Below are 17,382 nucleotides of genomic sequence, written 5' to 3' on the forward strand. Positions count from 1 at the left end.
GTTTTTGAATATGCGCTAGTTTCTTTCCTTCCAGACATTCCAAAGGACGATCCCCGGGATGATGCTCCATAAATGGTTAAGGAGTTTGCTTTTGTAAGGATGCTTTGGCCATTGTCTAATCGAGTTGATAATGTTGTTTTCCCCTCTGCATCGTTTTTGGCATCTAAAACTGACTTTATTCCACAGTTGATTAGCTAAAGGGCAGGTATCCAAGAGGTGTTGTAGAGTTTCCTCACTTTGAAGGCAGTTATGGCAGATCGAAGGGCCATGAAAGTTGCGCTTTCTGAGCTTATCCCAAGTGAGTATCTTTTGATGTCCTACCAGCCAAAGGAAATGGGAGATTTTTGGCCAGGGACCAAGCTCCCATATCTTGCTCCACAAAGTGTCAGGAGGTTTGGGGATGCTGTTGATCACTTTGTAGGCTTCTGAAGTAGAGTAGGATCCCTTAGGTTGGTATCCCCATCTGAGGATATCCCCTCCATTATCCTGCCTTATACTTCTTTTCCTGAGCTCCATCCTCAGCTCTTCTTCCTTCCACGCATCTGTGTTGTTGAGAATTTGGTTGCTTTGTTTCCATTTTCTAAAACCGTGATCCACCTCCATTGTCCAGAATTGGTACACTTTTTCCTGTAGCTGCTCCTGCCTGTCTGGGATTAGAGAAGGGTGAAGAGTGTTTTGGAGTTTGGGCATTTGGTTCCAAGCATCAGTCCAAAACCTTGCAGTGTGACCATTCCTAATTTCCCAGAAGCTATGCTTTTGAATTAACTGATAGTGCTGCTTGGCAGAGTTCCATATAAGAGATCCTCTTTCGGTAGGAGTGAATCTGATGAGTTCTTCTTGAGGTCTATTTCCTGCCTATTTGGCCGTCCATATTTTGACCCATGGCTTATCTGGGTTGGTGATCCATTGCCACCAGATCTTGGCATTCATAATAGAATTGCTGTACTCAGGGTCTCTTAGGCCAATGCCTCCCTTGTCTTTGGGCATGCATACATTGGACCATTTAACCAGAGCCCATTTACGATTGGTGGCAGAGCTGCTCCAAAGAAAATTACGCTGCAAGTTTCTAATGCTTTTTAGAACCCATTTTGGTGCTGCTAGAATAGAGAACAGGTACAACGGCATAGCCTGCAAGACCGACTTGATTAGAACAGCTCGATTGGCTAAGTTGAGAGATTTGTAGGTCCAGAGGTTGAGACGGTTATCAAGTTTCTCAAGAAGGGAGCGCCAAGCTGGTTGCTTGATCGTTGATGCCGTGAGGGGAGCGCCAAGATACTTGGAGGGGAGGGAGGCAGAAGGGAAGCCCAAGATGCGAGTTACAACAGTTTTGACCGAAGGTGGAGTATGAAAGAAGAAGACCTGTGATTTAGCACAGTTGATATGCGTACCAGAGGCTTCCGAGAAGTCTTGGAGGAGGGATTTAAGATGGGTGGCTTCTTGAACAGAGGGATAACCAAAAAGCATGGTATCATCAACGAACTGCTGATGGGAGGTGGCCGAAGAGTTGTGCATGGAGATGCCTTTGATTTGATGAGAATGGAGCGCTTGTTTAATGTGGCGCCCTAACCCTTCAGCCATAAGAACAAAGAGAAATGGGGAGAGGGGGTCCCCTTGCCGGATACCCCTTGAGGGTTTGAAGGGGCGGGAGGGAAGGCCATTCACAAGAATTGAAAAGTGAGTGGAGAATATTAGGCTCATGATCCATCAGACCCAAGCGGTGCAGAAACCAAAAGCTTTTAACATATGATGAATATAGTTCCAACTTAGTTTGTCAAAGGCCTTGGAAAGGTCTAATTTAAGAAGCATACCTGCTTGCTTTGAGCACTTGAGAGAGTGAATGATCTCATGAGTGAGAAGAATGCCATCCATGATTTGACGACCTTCCACATACCCTGATTGCTCTGGAGAGATGAGCCCTGGAAGGAGGGATTTGAGCCGATTTGCAATGACTTTTGATATAACTTTGTAAATGACATTGCACAAGGCAATAGGCCTGAATTTGTCAGGGGTGATGGAGTCCTCCTCCTTGGGGATGAGAGTGATGAAGGTGGAGTTAAGAGAGGGCAGAAGCCAGCGCGTGGCTCTGGATTCTTCGACAATCTGCCAGACCTCCTCCTTGATCATGTCCCAGATGGAGTGAAAGAAAGTAGTAGTAAATCCATCTGGGCCAGGGGCCTTACCTTCTTTGAGTTGCTTCATTGCCTCATCCACTTCCTGGGGTAGAATGGGGCGCATTAGGAGTTCATTGTGTTCCTCCGTAATGAGCTTTGGAACATTGCGGATGATTTTGCTAATGGCCTGTTGCCGATCTTCTCTTTGCTCTTGATGGACCTATTGAAAGTGATTGAGGAGCACTTCCTCAATTTCCTCGTGAGTTTCTACTTTTTCCCCCGCTTGGTTATGGATGAAGGGTATATTGTTATGCATTCTTCGTTGAACTGTGGTTCTGTGGAAGAATTTGGTATTTCGCTCCCCCTCCTTCAGCCATCTGATCCGCGACTTTTGCCTCCAGTAGATTTCTTCTTGCTTCCTTCTATCCTCCATCTTGTTGTGGATGAGTCGCTCCTGCTCCAGGGTAGCTTCCGTGTGCCCTTCCGTTATAATTTTTTGGTGGAGGACTTCCAGATCCTGAGTTAACTCTTGCTGCACCTCAAAGATATTTCCAAAGGTTTCCCTGTTCCATCTTTTGAGGTGGCTTTTGAGAAATCTTAATTTTTGCTGAAATTGAAACATTTTTGCCCCTTCCGGGGGAATGAACGAGGCCCAGGTGGTCTTGACAAACTCCCTGAAAGTGGGATGCGTTAGCCAGAAACCTTCAAATCGAAAGGGTCTTCTGCTAAGGTTACCTGGTCTTTGCCATTGTAAGGCTATTGGCCAGTGATCCGATCCAGTATGAGCCAGGATGGCTGCTGAGAAGTCTCCTCCCAAGTGGACCACATTATCTGAGAGGAGGAAGCGATCCAATTTGGAGGCAATTTGATATTTGCCAGCCCTTCTATTGCTCCGTGTGAAAGTACCATTACAAAATGGCATATCTATGAGTGAGGTCGACTGGATAAATTCCTTGAAGCGATTGACTTCAGATTCCATTCTACTCCTCCCACCTATCTTCTCGTCAGCTTTAGTGATCATGTTGAAGTCCCCTGCAACGATCCAGAGTGGGTGTCTTCTGATGTTACTAAGTGCTTCAATCGTGTCAAGGAGCGCTACTTTACTTCCGGTGTCTTGCGGGAAGTAAACATTTGACAAATTACCGTGGATATTGGTGCCTACAATGTGAAAGGTCGCTTGTATAAGGTAGTGTGCTGCATGAAAATCTGAGAGGGATACTGCTTGGGTATGCCAAGCTATTGCTAATCCTCCTGAGGCTCCGGATGCATCTACTGCAACCGAGCGACACCCTGGCCAGGCTTTTGAAAGAATGCTGCCTAGCGTAGTACTGTTACACTTAGTTTCCTAGAGAAAGCAAATTTGTGGCTTTTCCTTTTTTATCATGTTTTTTATCATCCTGAGTTTACCGGGGCTATTTAGCCCTCGTACATTCCAAGATACTAGCTTCATAATTAACCATTGACAGAGGGCTTGTAGTACTTTGTCAACTTTTCATATCTACCTGAGTCTACCAGGATCTTCCCAATTTCTATCGTTCTTTGCAGATCTGTCTTCCTTCCTCATTTTTTTGTGTCCTTTGGGCGCAGATTTCCATCCCATTGGCTTCCTGGTTGTATCCCGAGTTGATGTTGATGATACGCCCGAGAGATGACCACTTCAAGCTTATCAAGTTGGTATTCTGAGATTGAATCATATGCTTTCCTTTTGCAGGCAAGTTCTAATTCCAGGATATCTAGACCATTCAGATCTATGCTCTCTGGCTCTTCTTCCATTATTTGCACCTGATTGCTATCTTCAATGCTGACCTCTGGGTGCTGAGGGAGGTCTGATTTTCCGTCAACTTCCATTTCCTTTTGGGTCTCTGCAGTATCGTTCTGATCCCGATTGAGGATGGAAGGGGTAGAGATGGGGGGCAGAGATTTGGGAGGGGATTTGGATGAAGGGGGAGGCGAAGAGGAGGATGGAAGATCAAGATTGGCATCAGCATTGGGAGGGGGTTCATCGGAAGATTGTCCAAGGATGTCAAAGCCGTTCTTGGTTACTGGGCCACAGGGTTTGTTGGGCTGGGGTTTATACCCATTTTGGGGCTTTTTGTGGGTGCGCTTCCTGCTTGAGACTTTGGTGAAGCCGCCCTGGGCAGGGGAATCAGAAGATTCAGGGTTACTGATCTGGACATTCTGAGGACAATCCCTAAAGAGATGTCTTAGGGCATGACATTTTCTACACCGAAATGGAACATGCTCATAGTCAAGGGGCTGGGTCCATTCTTCATCTCGATGGGACAGAGTGACTGACTCTGGAAGAGCTTCATTAAGATGTATGAACACACATATTCGAGCATAGAAGATATACTTACGAGATTTGGTTTCTTCTGCAGCCCTGATATACGTTCCCACCCCATTTCCGATTCCTCTGAGAATGTCCTCATCCCAGTATTCGTCCGGGAGAGAGTATAGTCTGATCCAAACTGGCGCCCATGTCAGATCTTCCTTGTCTGGATTAAATCTGGGGATCCATTCCCTCAGGTAAAGTCCAGCTGAGTTGAAAAAGTAGGGCCCTCCCATTAAGATTCTGTATTTGTCCTATAGGCAGAAAAAAATTGCTGTGAAGAAGCCTTTCGGTCCTAGCTGTAGGGTGACATCTCCTTTAGGTTTCCATTTCGCCGCTATCCAACCATTTAGGGCTCTCTCAGTAGGCCAGAACCCTATGAACTTCCCAATGAGGGCGTGATCTCGCATGTACTCTATTCTTCTATCAATCTTGTCTCCCGGCAGCTCGATTCATGGCCGCTCCTTAGCCACTGGTCTGCATGTTGTTGAAGAAATTTTCGGTCCTTCTTCAGGCTTCTCTGTTCCTTCTTGTGGATCGCTGCTATCTTCTTCCCGTCTTCCATTTTGCTTGATGTTAGTGTGCAGCCTTTTCCCCTTGTTCAGGATTTCTTTGTCCACTAAACCAAAGATGATGTTGTGGGCTGGATCATTCTGCGCCGGGGAGGGCCCTGACGCCCCCCCCAGTGGGTGTGCCATAGCGCGGCCTTACTGCTCTGCAGCTCTGGATCGCTGTAGAGGATTTCTCACTCTCGACGATGGTCTTGCCTGGTGTCCTGTCGGCACCATTGGAGGATCGCTTCAGAACCCTAGCGGAGCCCCTATCCACTTCGTATTTCCTTCCCAACAATTCTTCATTCCTTAACAAAATTGTTAGGAGGTCAAGGTTTACTTAATTTTCCCACCTTGTCTCAAGATTTGGATGCCGAGAGTTGTGGCATTGTTTGTTTGGCCAAATTATGTTGAGTAGATTAATGAAGAATAAATATCAGAAATTACTTTATATTGAGGATTGGTTGAGATATACTCCAAAGTTGGTATAAGGGATGTTGATGATCTCAAGGAATTTTGTAAGGGGTTTCTCTACTATTGAAAATTATATTTGTGGTAGATTGGTAATGGTAAAAATGTTTTGATTGGGCATGACCCGTGGTTAGCCTATATTCGTAGATACATGTCAATGGAAGGTTAGTTAAAGGATTAAATACAAGGGGATTCTTCATTCTTGTTGATGTGGTGAAGGATGGTATAAATGAGATGTGCAGTCAACATTGATTCTTTGTTGAAGAGTTCAATTTTTCAATGTTTCAAGAGGTGGAATGGGAACATTATTTTCATATTTTAAAGTAAGAAAGGATGGTAATAAATGATGATGAGGACAAAGTTTGATGGTCTCTGAATAAAAAAGATGGAACTATCATAGGTAGGGAGGCTTACAATGATCCCGATTTATGAAGGAATGAAATGAAATACATATATGGATAGAAACATAAGAAACAACAAAAACAAAACTTCAATTCATTAATAACAAAGCACGTAAAGTTGTTACATGTAAAATGGAAATAAACTAGCTCAAACAATGGTAGCTTATCTCTGAGAAGAGATGTGGCAGCTATATGCCTTTGAGTTGTGTTACAATGAGGCTTAAGGGTTTTGAGAAACCCTAACCCTAGGAGATGGAACTCTAAGAGTTTTAGGGCCCCATTGGGGTTAGCTGGATAACCAACTTCTGAGGGTTGTAACTTGGTCATATGATCTCCATTTTCCACATAGGGCCTGTTGTGAACCTTCAAACAATACCATTTAGGGGGTCAAATCATTTTTGGAAGTTCAAGAACCAAAAAACTGATAAAAGTAGTAAATTGTGTTATAATCAAGGAAACTAATGAAACCAGTTGGAGGTCCAAGTGGAATAGGCGGCTGGTCACCAATATCCACCTAGATCATACAAGGCCTTGATAAAGAGAAATCCAGTTTGTTCTGTTAAATGGTGGCACTACTATATATGGAAAGCTCAAGACTCATTAAAATGTAGGTTGTTTTTGTGGTTGTTGCTAGAAGGGAGAGTTCTCACATGGGAAAATTGTAATAAAAGAAGTTGGGAGGCCCCTAGTATTTTTGTTCTTTACTATCAAAATGCCAAGTCAATGTGCCATATTTTTGTAGATATCCCCTTTCTAAGAATGGTTTGGAATTCATTTTGTTGTTTTTTCAACATTTTTGGGCAATGTTTTAGCCAATGTGCAGACGCGTGTCTTTGGTTATGGGTTCAATGCATTAAGTCCTCCCTTTTAAAATTTATTCTTGTGTTTGTGATTTGGGAAATATGGTTGGGAAGACACAAAGTGTTGTTTGAGGATATTGTGGTAAATGCTCTTGATATCATTCATAAAATTAGAGTATCTTTCATTCAACAAGTGGGGCCTGTTAAGCATAAAATAATGTAGGTTGTTCGAGAATTAGATATTAATGATGGTTTTGTGTGTCTTTGTGTTTTTTTAATGGAGCACGTCAAAAGGAAAAATGTGGTGTTGGTGTTGTTATCTTTTTCCACAAAATCAAGTTTTAAAGTGTAAGGTGAGATTGGGTTAAGGGGCATATTTTATTGCATAATTGCTTGCAATGTGGTGTGCTTTAAGTATGGTAGTTTTTAATATTATTATTTTTAATCCAGACAGAGACTCCAAAATATTGGTGGATTGGTTCCATAGTAAGAGAGCGCGCAAAATTCTACGTCTTGAAGTACGAAAGAGGAAAACTAACCAATTATAAAAATAATTTGATGACTTGCAAGTATTATCTTCCAAAGAGGTTTTAGTGTTAAATGCAAGAGAATGCTTCATTTGCTAGTTTTTTCTCATTTGCTAGTTAGTATATTAATATATTATGCATCTAACTTAAGTTATTATTGTTTTTGTAAATATATGGTGAACAAAATTACCAAAATGAGATATTTTTAACAATTGTAAAATTGTACTTCTTTATTCAGTAATAAAACATGAAAATGATTTCTAAAGCATAAGGCGTTCTCCCTTTGAAAACAACTCCTCTAGATATCATTGTGTACAAGTATGCACCATAGCACCATTGGATAGAATGTTAGACTATTAAATATTTTTAGGCTGTCACATTAATAGTTAATAGTTAAAAAAAACTAATAGTTAGGGCACCTAATGGGCAAGTTAAGAAAGTAATCAAAAACTACTTCTTGCTGAAGTTAAAAAAGTAACCAAAAACTACTTCTTGTTGAACAGTTTCTTAACGGCTTAACCAGTTTATTCTCCTCTCAGTTCTACAAAAGAGGATTTCTCTCGTAGGGATTCGTTCATCCTTGTTCAACAACCATAAGTGAGGTAACACACCAGCTTTTTGGAGTTGAAAGAACTGGAGCGATTGAATTACTTCATGTGCTTCCTTTCTTAGAGGTTCCCAACTTTGTGAGGTGTACTCCCCTGTCAATTGTTGGGAACTGGTCCTATCACTACTTTGGTAATATCAACATCAACTCAGAACAAGGACTGCTAAGTATAAAACAACAAATATGTACATCTCTCTTCGAATAAACCTGCATTAATCTCATCACACATTCATTCATTCATTCTGCATTTGTTGCGCTGCAGTATTTGGCTTTCTTTCGAGTGGTTTAGACATTATTAAAATCATATAGTTCTTTTTGAGTTTTTGTGTTGAAAATGGAAGGAAAAGGAGAAGATGTTAAGCTTGGGGTGAACAAGTATTCCGAGAGGCAGCACTAGGGATTGCGGCACAAACGAGGGAAAAAGATTACAAGGAGCCTGGCCCAACTCCACTGTTCAAGCCCGAGGAGTTTGAGTCATGGTCTTTTGGAGGGTGGGTAGTGCAGAGTTCATGTTGAATTTCTTGTTTCATTACATCACGATGTTCACAGTCATGGGTGTCAAGAGGGATGAAAACGTTTGCAATAATTCTATTGTAATTCATGGGATTGCATCGGCCTTTGGGGGAATGATCTTGTTAGACCAGAGCATACATAACACACAGTAGATTTATACCCAGAGACTTAGATGGCAAAAGCAGAGAATAATTCACAGAGACAGACAAATGGAGAAACAACAAGATTACTTAGTCAAAAATAGCGGAATAGATAAAACAATCACTAAAGAACAGAAATCACTTTGCATTACATAACAGGGTTGGACCTTGGATTGCTTGCTTGGCCAGAGAAATTACAAATTTATAGAGGCAGAAGAAGGATCTAGAATCCTATATGTGATTCAGATGGAGATCTGGAATGATCTAGAAACTAATGGTGGTGTTAAGATCTAGAAAGATCTAGAAACTAATGGCGGTGTGGAGATCTAGAAAGATATGATCTAGAAGGATCTAGAATCCTGCGTGAATTTGGCTTCACACTTAACATTCTCCCACTTGAAGCCAAATATGAGTCATGAATCAAGTCACATTGAGTCCTACCATGCCTCTACATAACTCATGTTTATTTCGTGGTAGAATCTTAGTGAGCATATTAGTAGGGTTCCTATCTGTATGGATCTTTTCCAAGGATAACTGTTCTTCCTCTAGCACATGACATATCCAATGGTACCTTAAGTCAATGTGCTTGGTTTTTGAATGAAATGCTGGGTTTTCCGCCAAGTGAATGGCACTCTGACTATCACAATATAACACATACTTGTCCTGCTTTAGTCCTACCTCTCCTAGGAATCGCTGCATCCACAACATCTCTTTACAAGCTTCTGTTATAGCTATGTACTCTGCTTCTATTGTAGAGAGGGCTACTATTCTTTGTAACCTTGATACCCAAGATACTAATGCACTTGCAAATGTATACAAATAACCTATAGCAGACTTTTTGGTATCCATATCTCCAGCCATATCCGCATCTATAAATCCTTCAAGCACAGTCTCATCATGACCAAAACATAAACAATAATGACTAGTACCCTTGAGATACCCCAAAATCCATTTTACTACTTGCCAATGTTGTTTGCCTGGATTGGCAAGGAATCTACTTACTACTCCCACTGAATATGCAATGTCTGGTCATATGCATACCATGGCATACATCAAACTGCCAACTGCTGAAGAATAAGGAATCTTACTCATCTCTTCTTTCTCCTTGTCATCACTAGGACATAATTTAGTACTCAGCTTGAAATGGGTTGCAAGGGGTGTAACAACTAGCTTGGCATCCTTCATATTAAACCTATCAAGCACCTTCTTGATATATTTTTCTTGTGACAGCCACAACCTTTTGTTTTTCCTGTCATGCATAATTCACATGCCCAATATCTGTTGTGCTGGTCCCAAATCCTTCATAGAAAATTTGCTACCCAAATCTTTCTTTAACCTATTGATCTTATTCTTATCATGTCCAACAATCAACATGTCATCCACATATAACAATAATATGATATACTTTCCTTGATCATACATCTTGATATAGACACAATGGTCAGCTTACAACCTCTGAAAGCCATGTTCCAACATGAATGAATCAAATTTCTTTTAGCATTGTCGAGGTGCCTGTTTCAACCCATAGAGACTCTTCTTCAACCTACAAACAAGGCCTTCTTTGCCTTTTTCTATGAAGCCTTCTGGCTGCTCCATATAAATTTCTTCCTCCAATTCACCATGAAGGAATGTTGTTTTTACATCTAACTATTCACATTCTAGATCTAAAGCAGCAACTAGACCAAGAATGACTCTAATGGATGACATTTTAACAACAGGTGAGAAAATTTTAGTGAAGTCAATACCTTCTTTTTGGGAAAAACCTTTCACCACTAGCCTTGCTTTATACCTCTCCCTCTTTTCATCACCTTCATGCTTAATCCTATAAACCCATTTGTTTTGTAGAGCCTTTCTACCTTTTGGGAGGTTTACCAACTCCCAAATTTTATTTTCCTGCAAAGAGTTCATTTCTTCTTCCATTTCTTTCTTCCATTCTTTACTGTGCTCAACTTTACAAGCTTCTTGAAACAATTAGGTTCACCTTCATCAGTCAACAAAATATAGCTTGAAGGAGGATACCTTTGTGATGGCTTATGAGTCCTGGAAGATCTGCGAACCAACTGTAGTGGTGCATTATCAGGTTAAATCTCCTGTAAAGGTCCCTGCAAGATTTCTTGTTGTTCATCATTTTCCACTTGTTGTTCTTCATGGTCCTGAATTTGTTGTTCATTTTCTTGTATTGGTGGTATGTTTTCCTGCTGCTCTTCAAACCTGTCAATAACCTACTTGACCTCCAACTCACCTACAGTCCTCTTGAACATTTCTGACTCATTAAATATAACATCACTGCTTCTAATAATTTTATGTTTGACTGGATCCCATAAATGATAACCAAAATCTTCATCCGCATATCCCAAAAAATTCATTTCATAGATTTATCATCTAGCTTAGTTCTATTTTCTTTGGAATATGTACGAATGTTTCACATGCAAAGATTTTCAAGTGAGAATAATTCAAATTCTTACCAGTCCAAACTTCTTCAGGGATACCGCCATGCAAGGCTGTAGTTGGAGATCTATTTATGAGGTAGCAAGTGGTCCTGACTGCTTCAGCCCAAAAATTCTTCTCCAAACTAGAATTGGACAACATACTTCGCACCTTTTCCATAATGGTGCAATTCATCCTTTCTACGACACCATTCTGTTGAGGAGTACTAGGCACAGTCTTCTCACGCTTTATGCCAAACCTGTTACAATATTCCTTAAATGCATTTGAGAAATATTCTCCACCATTATCTGTTCTTAAACACTTGAGCAATTTGTTAGTCTCTCTTTCAACAACAACATGAAATTTTTGAAATATTCCAAACACTTCACTTTTACTTTTCATAGTATATGCCCAAACCTTCCTGGATGCATCATCTATAAATGTTACAAGCAATGATGCTCCTCCTAATGATTTGATGTTAACAGGCCAAAACACATCTGAGTGTACGAATTATAACATATTTTTCTTTCTGTCATGGCCACCTCTAAGGAATGAAACCCTTCTTTGTCTACATATATACAATGCTCACAAAGATTAAGATTGTAGGATTTCAAAATTGGTAATAAATTTTTACCAACAAGGATTTTTAAACCCTTCTTGCTCATGTGACCCAAACGATTATGCCACAGATCTGATGAATTTCCTTCTTTTGTGATAACAGCCAAATTTGATTTTCCTATAAGTGTCTTCAATGTGTATAATTTTCCTGTCTTGGGTCCTTTGGCCACGACCAATGCTCCTTTGCTAATTTTCTAGCCTCCTTTTCCAAAGTTTGTCGAATAGCCTTCATCATCCAGTTGTCCCATAGGGATTAAACTCATGCGCATTTCTAGTACATGCCTGACCTATTTCAACAATATATCTTGTCCATCTTTCATCTTGATCTGGACATCTCCCACTCTAACAATACTGGAAAAATTATTATTCCCCAAATGCACTCTACCATAATCACCAGGATTATATGAAACAAAACTATCTTTACATGGGGTTACATCGTGAGATGCCCCAGAGTCAAGGATCCAATCAAAGCCAATGCTAGATGTACATACACATGCAACCTCTACTGAAATAGTAAACAACACATCACCATCTGTGGCTACAGTAGTAGTCTCACCTTCATTTGTGTTGGATGACTTGTGATTTGTACTGGATGGTCATTGATCCTTTTGTCCTTTCTTCCAGAATCAACATTCTTTCTTCATGTGCCCGAGTTTGCCATAATGAAAGCAAATGATTTTTCCTCTCCTTGATTTTGATTAGCCTCTCGATCTTGATCACCCTTACAGGCCTCGATCCATTCTCCTACCACGATCAACTAGAGCTAGAGCCTCTCCTCCCTGGTTTTCCGCAATTGACTTGCATCGCAGCTCCTCATTCATTAAACTCTTGCTGACATCATCAAACTTTGGGGTCCCTGTAGTTGTTGAAGTGCTCATAGCTAAAATTAAATTTTCCCAACTATTTGACATAGAACACATCAGCAATATAGCTCTAATTTCATCATCTAAAATGATTTTAACAGAGGCAAGTTGATTAGTAATAATATTAAATGCATTCAAGTGCTCAGCAACTGAAGCGCCCTCCTTCATTTTGAGACTATAAAGCTTATTCATCAAGAAAACTTTGTTTGATGTCGTGTTCTTCTCATATAGATCATGGAACTTCTTCCATAATTCTTCAGCCGTATTTTCTCGAGACACATTGAAATAAACATTCTTTGCTAAATATTGGCGGATTGTTGCAATCACCTTTCTATCTAGCTTATTCCACTCTTCATTTGTCATTGATGAAGGTTTCTTTGTTGTGCCCTCAATCGGCAAATACCGATCCTTTAAAATCAGTATATCCTCCATCTGTGATTTCCATAGGGCAAAATTAGCCCCGCTCAACTTCTCCATATTTGTAATTGTTGTCTCCATTTTCAATCAAATTCACACCCCAAAACAGAAAAACTCCACCTAAAAATAAAACCCTAATTATTACTCTTTAAAATTTAGTAATAATGACCTTGCTCCTTTTAAAAAATCCCTTTTCAAAATTCCTGCTCCTTTTAAAAGTATACTTTTCAAAATTCCAACATATATTATATATTTTCATACTAAATATAAAAACATATATAATGTTTTAACCTTCTCACGTTTCACACATACATATTTTGGTTTGAGAAAAAACTTGACGTATACATGCAAGCTTGATGTAAAAAAAAAACTTACGAACACCACATTTCAACTCCAATCTCCACATATCTCCACTTTTCAATCTCCAGCAACACATACGGATCTCCACGTTTCAAACTCTAGCAACATGTTTCAACATAGGTCCACAACCTTCTTTTTCTTGCAGCAACTGTCGTTTAGTTCCAGCGTCCCTCAGCTATTTCCTGGACAGATCCCTTTCCTGGAGACTCTTCTTTGCAAGGATTTCTGATTTTATGGACAGATCCTTCAACAGCACCAAAGGTAACAACCAATGTTTTAATGAACGCTGCCAGAGCAAGGCGATGGTACTAAGCGGCTTGCACAGTGGATATTCGACCCTAGCTCCGATACTAGTTATTAGACCAGAGCATACGTAACACAGAGCAGATTTATACCCAGAGACTTAGACGGAAAAAGCAGAGAATAATTCACAGAGACACAGAAATGGAGAAACAACAAGATTACCTAGTTAGAAACAGTGGAATAGTTAAAATAATCATTGGAGAACAGAAATCACTTTGCATTACATAACAAGGTTGGGCCTTGGATTGCTTGCTTGGCTAGAGCAATTACAAATTTTTAGAGGCAGAAGAAGGATCTAGAATCCTGTATGTGATTCAGATGGAGATCTAGAGTGATATAGAAACTAATGGCGGTGTTAAGATCTAGAAAGATCTAGAAACTAATGGCGGTGTGGAGATCTAGAAAGATCTGATCTAGAAGGATCTAGAATCCTGCGTGAATTTGGCTTTGCACTTAACAGATCTTATGTCTTGTCTTTTGCAGAGTAGGAATTTCAGGTTGTCACATTAACCCTACAGTGACCTTTGGGTTTTTCTTGCCCAAAAAGTTGTCTCTGCCACGAGTTGTCTTCTACATGATATGTCAGTGTTTAGCAGCCATTTGTGGTGCTTGTATTGTGAAGGGCTTCATGGAAAGCGAGTACCAAATAGACGGCGAAGGTGCTAACTTTATGGCTCACGACTACACCAAGGGAGATGGCTTGGGAGCTAAGATTGTGTGAACCTTCATTTTGGTCTACATTGTTTTCTCTTCTACCGATGCCAAATGAAGCGCTAGGGACTCTAATGTCCTTTGCTAGCACCACTTCGAATATGGTTTGTAGTTTTTTTGGTTCACCTTGCCACAATTCCAATCACTGGAACTGGCATCAACCCTGCCCGAAGCTTGGGAGTCACCATCATCTACAACGAGTCTCATGTTTGGGATGACCATTAGATTTTGTGAGTCAGTCCATTCTTGGGCATTGGCTTGGAAACTATTTACCACCAAATGACCATTCGTGCCATTACCTTCAAATCTCGCTCCTAGAAACAGCCCAACATATTGGAGAGGAGGCTTAAAATTTAGTCTGATAGGTCTGTTAACGAATGTGTATTGTCATCAGATAAATGGTTTTATAGGGTAGATGATATCCATATATTGTCTTAACTGTGATTTAATCCAACGGTAGCCACTGGCAGATTTTTGTCTTATCGGTGGAGCGTGTTCTTCCTGTCACTGTGTAAACTAATGGACTCTTTGGTTGTTGTAAAAAACCTAAATTAAGTTGGGCACCTATGGGAAATTCCTTTATGCAATCTGAAGCCGAAAGGAAGGAGAAGAAGGGTCCGATGATTGATAATTGCTCATTGGGAGAGTAAAATTAATAAATTCCTGTCACTGTGTAAACTAATGGACTCTTTGGTTGTCGTAAAAAACCTAAATTAAGTTGGGCACCTATGGGAAATTCCTTTATGCAATCTGAAGCCGAAAGGAAGGAGAAGAAGGGTCCAATGATTGATAATTGCTCATTGGGAGAGTAAAATTAATTTTCTTCTTACTGGGAACATGCCTTTCCAAAGGAAAATGTTTGTGTGAGCATAGCATATTTATTCATGGAGAAGTTTAACTTGTTCATTAATGCATAAAAATAATGGGAATACTTACATAAGAAGTAACATGCATTATTCTGGCATTATATCAATATTACAACAACTAATCTTTAATTCAATTGGTTAATGATTTCTTCTTGATTGTGACAAGTAAGAGAGGGAGGATATGATGTTTAATATATTGTGTTGTTGAAATGATGGTTTGAATGGTTTATAATTGTAAGCTTTATTTTTAGATGATTTTAAATGAAAAGAAATAATATGGAAAAATTAGTGATTCTTATTATAAGAAAAAATGTTATTATAAGAAAAGTAAAATAAAATACCTAGATAATTTAATCTATGTTACCCCGATTACATTTTTATTATTCATATTTTTCATTATTTAATATTGAACTATTTTATTTCTATTCAAAAAAAATATGCAATTGTTGAATTATATTTTTAAATAACATTTTCCAAATAATATTATTTATAAAATTAAAACAATAACATTTCATCAATTCTAAATCATTGAATTAGTTGTATTCTATATGTCACGTCATGATTCTTCTCAAATTAATGTTTTATAGTGTTTCCTTTGCAACATCTAATACAATTACTAGTTATACATCAATCAAAAATAATCTCTCCCAACTACTTACGCTGATATCAAAATAATTACTAGTTATACATCAATCAAAAATAATCTCTCCCAACTACTTACGCTGATATCAAAATAATTGCCAGAGATACATCAATCAAAAGAATTTCTCTCCCAACTACTCACAATGATATCAAAATAATTGCCAGATATACATCAATCAAAGAGTATTTACCTCCTAACTACTTAGAATCGTATCAAAATAATTTATAAAGGTAATAAAAAATCATTTAAAACAAAACAAAAACACCACTGTCGAGAATGTTGACCTTCATTGCCGGCACAGCTGGTAGGGAAAGTTACGCCAGGAGTGCGTCTGCGATTGTGGTTGTCGTTGTTCATGTCCCTCAGTTTCGATACCCTGATCTTCCAAAGGATCGGAGCACATCCTCCCTTCTACGCCTCTTTTTAACAATATCTTCAGTGAATGAAGCGCGGTTTTCGCTCGGGAATTTTTCAATGGCGGTTTCCGGCATCGAGGAGATTCCGTTCCCGGACGGTGGTTATTCCAGGGCGGTTACTAGCTTCGTCAGAGCTTGCTTCCCCTTGTGCGAGCCCTGGACTGATGCGGAATTCTCTGTTACCTGAAGAAAATAATTCTACAATAATGGAAATCTCATCGGTATTACTGTCACCTACCAACTGTTTCGGCTGGACTCCCGTTCTGCAAATGGGGCAAGTCGAATGCGAATGAAACCACATGTCGATACAATCAATGTGAAAGCTGTGTTTGCAATTGGGTAGAAACCTCGCTTTCTCGTTCTCCTCGAATTCTGACAAACAGACGGCGCATTCGAGCGCCTCTTTGAAGCTCTGCGCTTTATACTCAAAGACGGGCAGAGCATCTACGACGCGCGCGTCTAAGCCCATACTGCGGAGGATCAAGGGATCCACGAGCGCTGAGGAAAATCTGCGGCGTAAACTGGTAGACGCTAAAATGACGGAGAATAAAAGCATCAAAATCGCTACGATGATGATCACTGTGCCGGCTATATATAACCCATTGCGGCCGGCTGTTAGTGGCACCAAGGGGGATAGAAATTCTCACCGGAAGGGGGCTCGCTGTAATTATACAAGAGGCCATTGTAATTCATGTCGTTGAAGGCCATGGCTGGTGGTGAATCTATCTCCGTGGGCATTGGCTATAAATATGGATGAAGATGGTGAACACAAATTTAGAACTATATTGGATTGTGATGTGTGCATAGCAACTTAAAAAACCGGATTATACATTAGAATATCAGAAATGAATAAATATAATGGATCGCACGTTAAAACGTCAAACAAAACTCCTATATAAGGACATACGGTTCAAAGGCTGGAAAAGGTTTACTTCTAACTATACCTTACAGAACTCATCAAGCCTGATGTCGAATTTCTCCATGCAACAAAATAAACGCCATTTCATCTCAATGGAAGGATGAATTGGTTTTGAGATATTTTTAAGTAAATTCCTTAACCACGCCAAATAATGGCCAACTACAACCTAGGGGTAACATGTATAATGATAGTACCGCGGGTTAGCATTTATAAATATAGTGCTTTAGCCTTGAATTTATGCGGATGATACGTGAAGATAGAAATTGGTAAAGATTATGGTGGAGGAGGATGGTGTGATAATGAAATGTTGTTATATAGTGATGATGTATAATGTTTTGGGAAATAAATTTATGAAGGAAAAATGGTGTAATATGGATGTGGTTATCAAG

The 17,382-nt window shown here is 39.7% G+C and overlaps 2 protein-coding genes across 2 annotated transcripts in view; both read right to left on the minus strand.

Moving 5' to 3' along the window:
* Positions 1–1,704: 1,704 nt before the first annotated feature.
* LOC149161561 (uncharacterized) lies at positions 1,705–3,675 on the minus strand. The gene is made up of 3 exons (XM_089434917.1): positions 3,614–3,675; positions 2,650–3,439; positions 1,705–2,331 (listed from the first exon to the last, which is right to left on the minus strand). The coding sequence occupies exons 1-3, from the start codon at positions 3,673–3,675 to the stop codon at positions 1,705–1,707; spliced, it is 1,479 nt and encodes a 492-aa protein (XP_089291043.1).
* A 12,454-nt stretch (positions 3,676–16,129) lies between these two features.
* The window catches only part of LOC149161562 (uncharacterized), a 61,493-nt gene continuing 60,240 nt past the window's right edge, over positions 16,130–17,382 (minus strand). Inside the window, exons 4-5 of the mRNA XM_089434918.1 lie at positions 16,722–16,815; positions 16,130–16,605 (exon numbers count right to left, since the gene is read on the minus strand). Coding sequence (XP_089291044.1) covers positions 16,130–16,605; positions 16,722–16,815 — 570 coding nt within the window. The remainder of the gene's footprint in view (positions 16,606–16,721; positions 16,816–17,382) is intronic.

The sequence above is a fragment of the Pinus tabuliformis genome, chromosome 5_2 (genome assembly GCF_031772625.1).
Source record: "Pinus tabuliformis cultivar Carrire ecotype Pingquan chromosome 5_2, CPIR1, whole genome shotgun sequence".
NCBI lineage: Eukaryota > Viridiplantae > Streptophyta > Pinopsida > Pinales > Pinaceae > Pinus > Pinus tabuliformis.

Bases quoted from the DNA above. Each gene is read 5' to 3' on its own strand.
- LOC149161561 (XM_089434917.1), bottom strand. From the start codon at position 3,675: ATGAGGAAGGAAGACAGATCTGCAAAGAACGATAGAAATTGGGAAGAT. The intron at 3,440-3,613 runs GTAGATATGAAA...TAAGTGTAACAG, and splicing joins GAAGATCCTGGTAGACTCAG to TACTACGCTAGGCAGCATTC. The intron at 2,332-2,649 runs GTGCAGCAAGAG...CACTTTCAATAG, and splicing joins CCTTTGGAAATATCTTTGAG to GTCCATCAAGAGCAAAGAGA.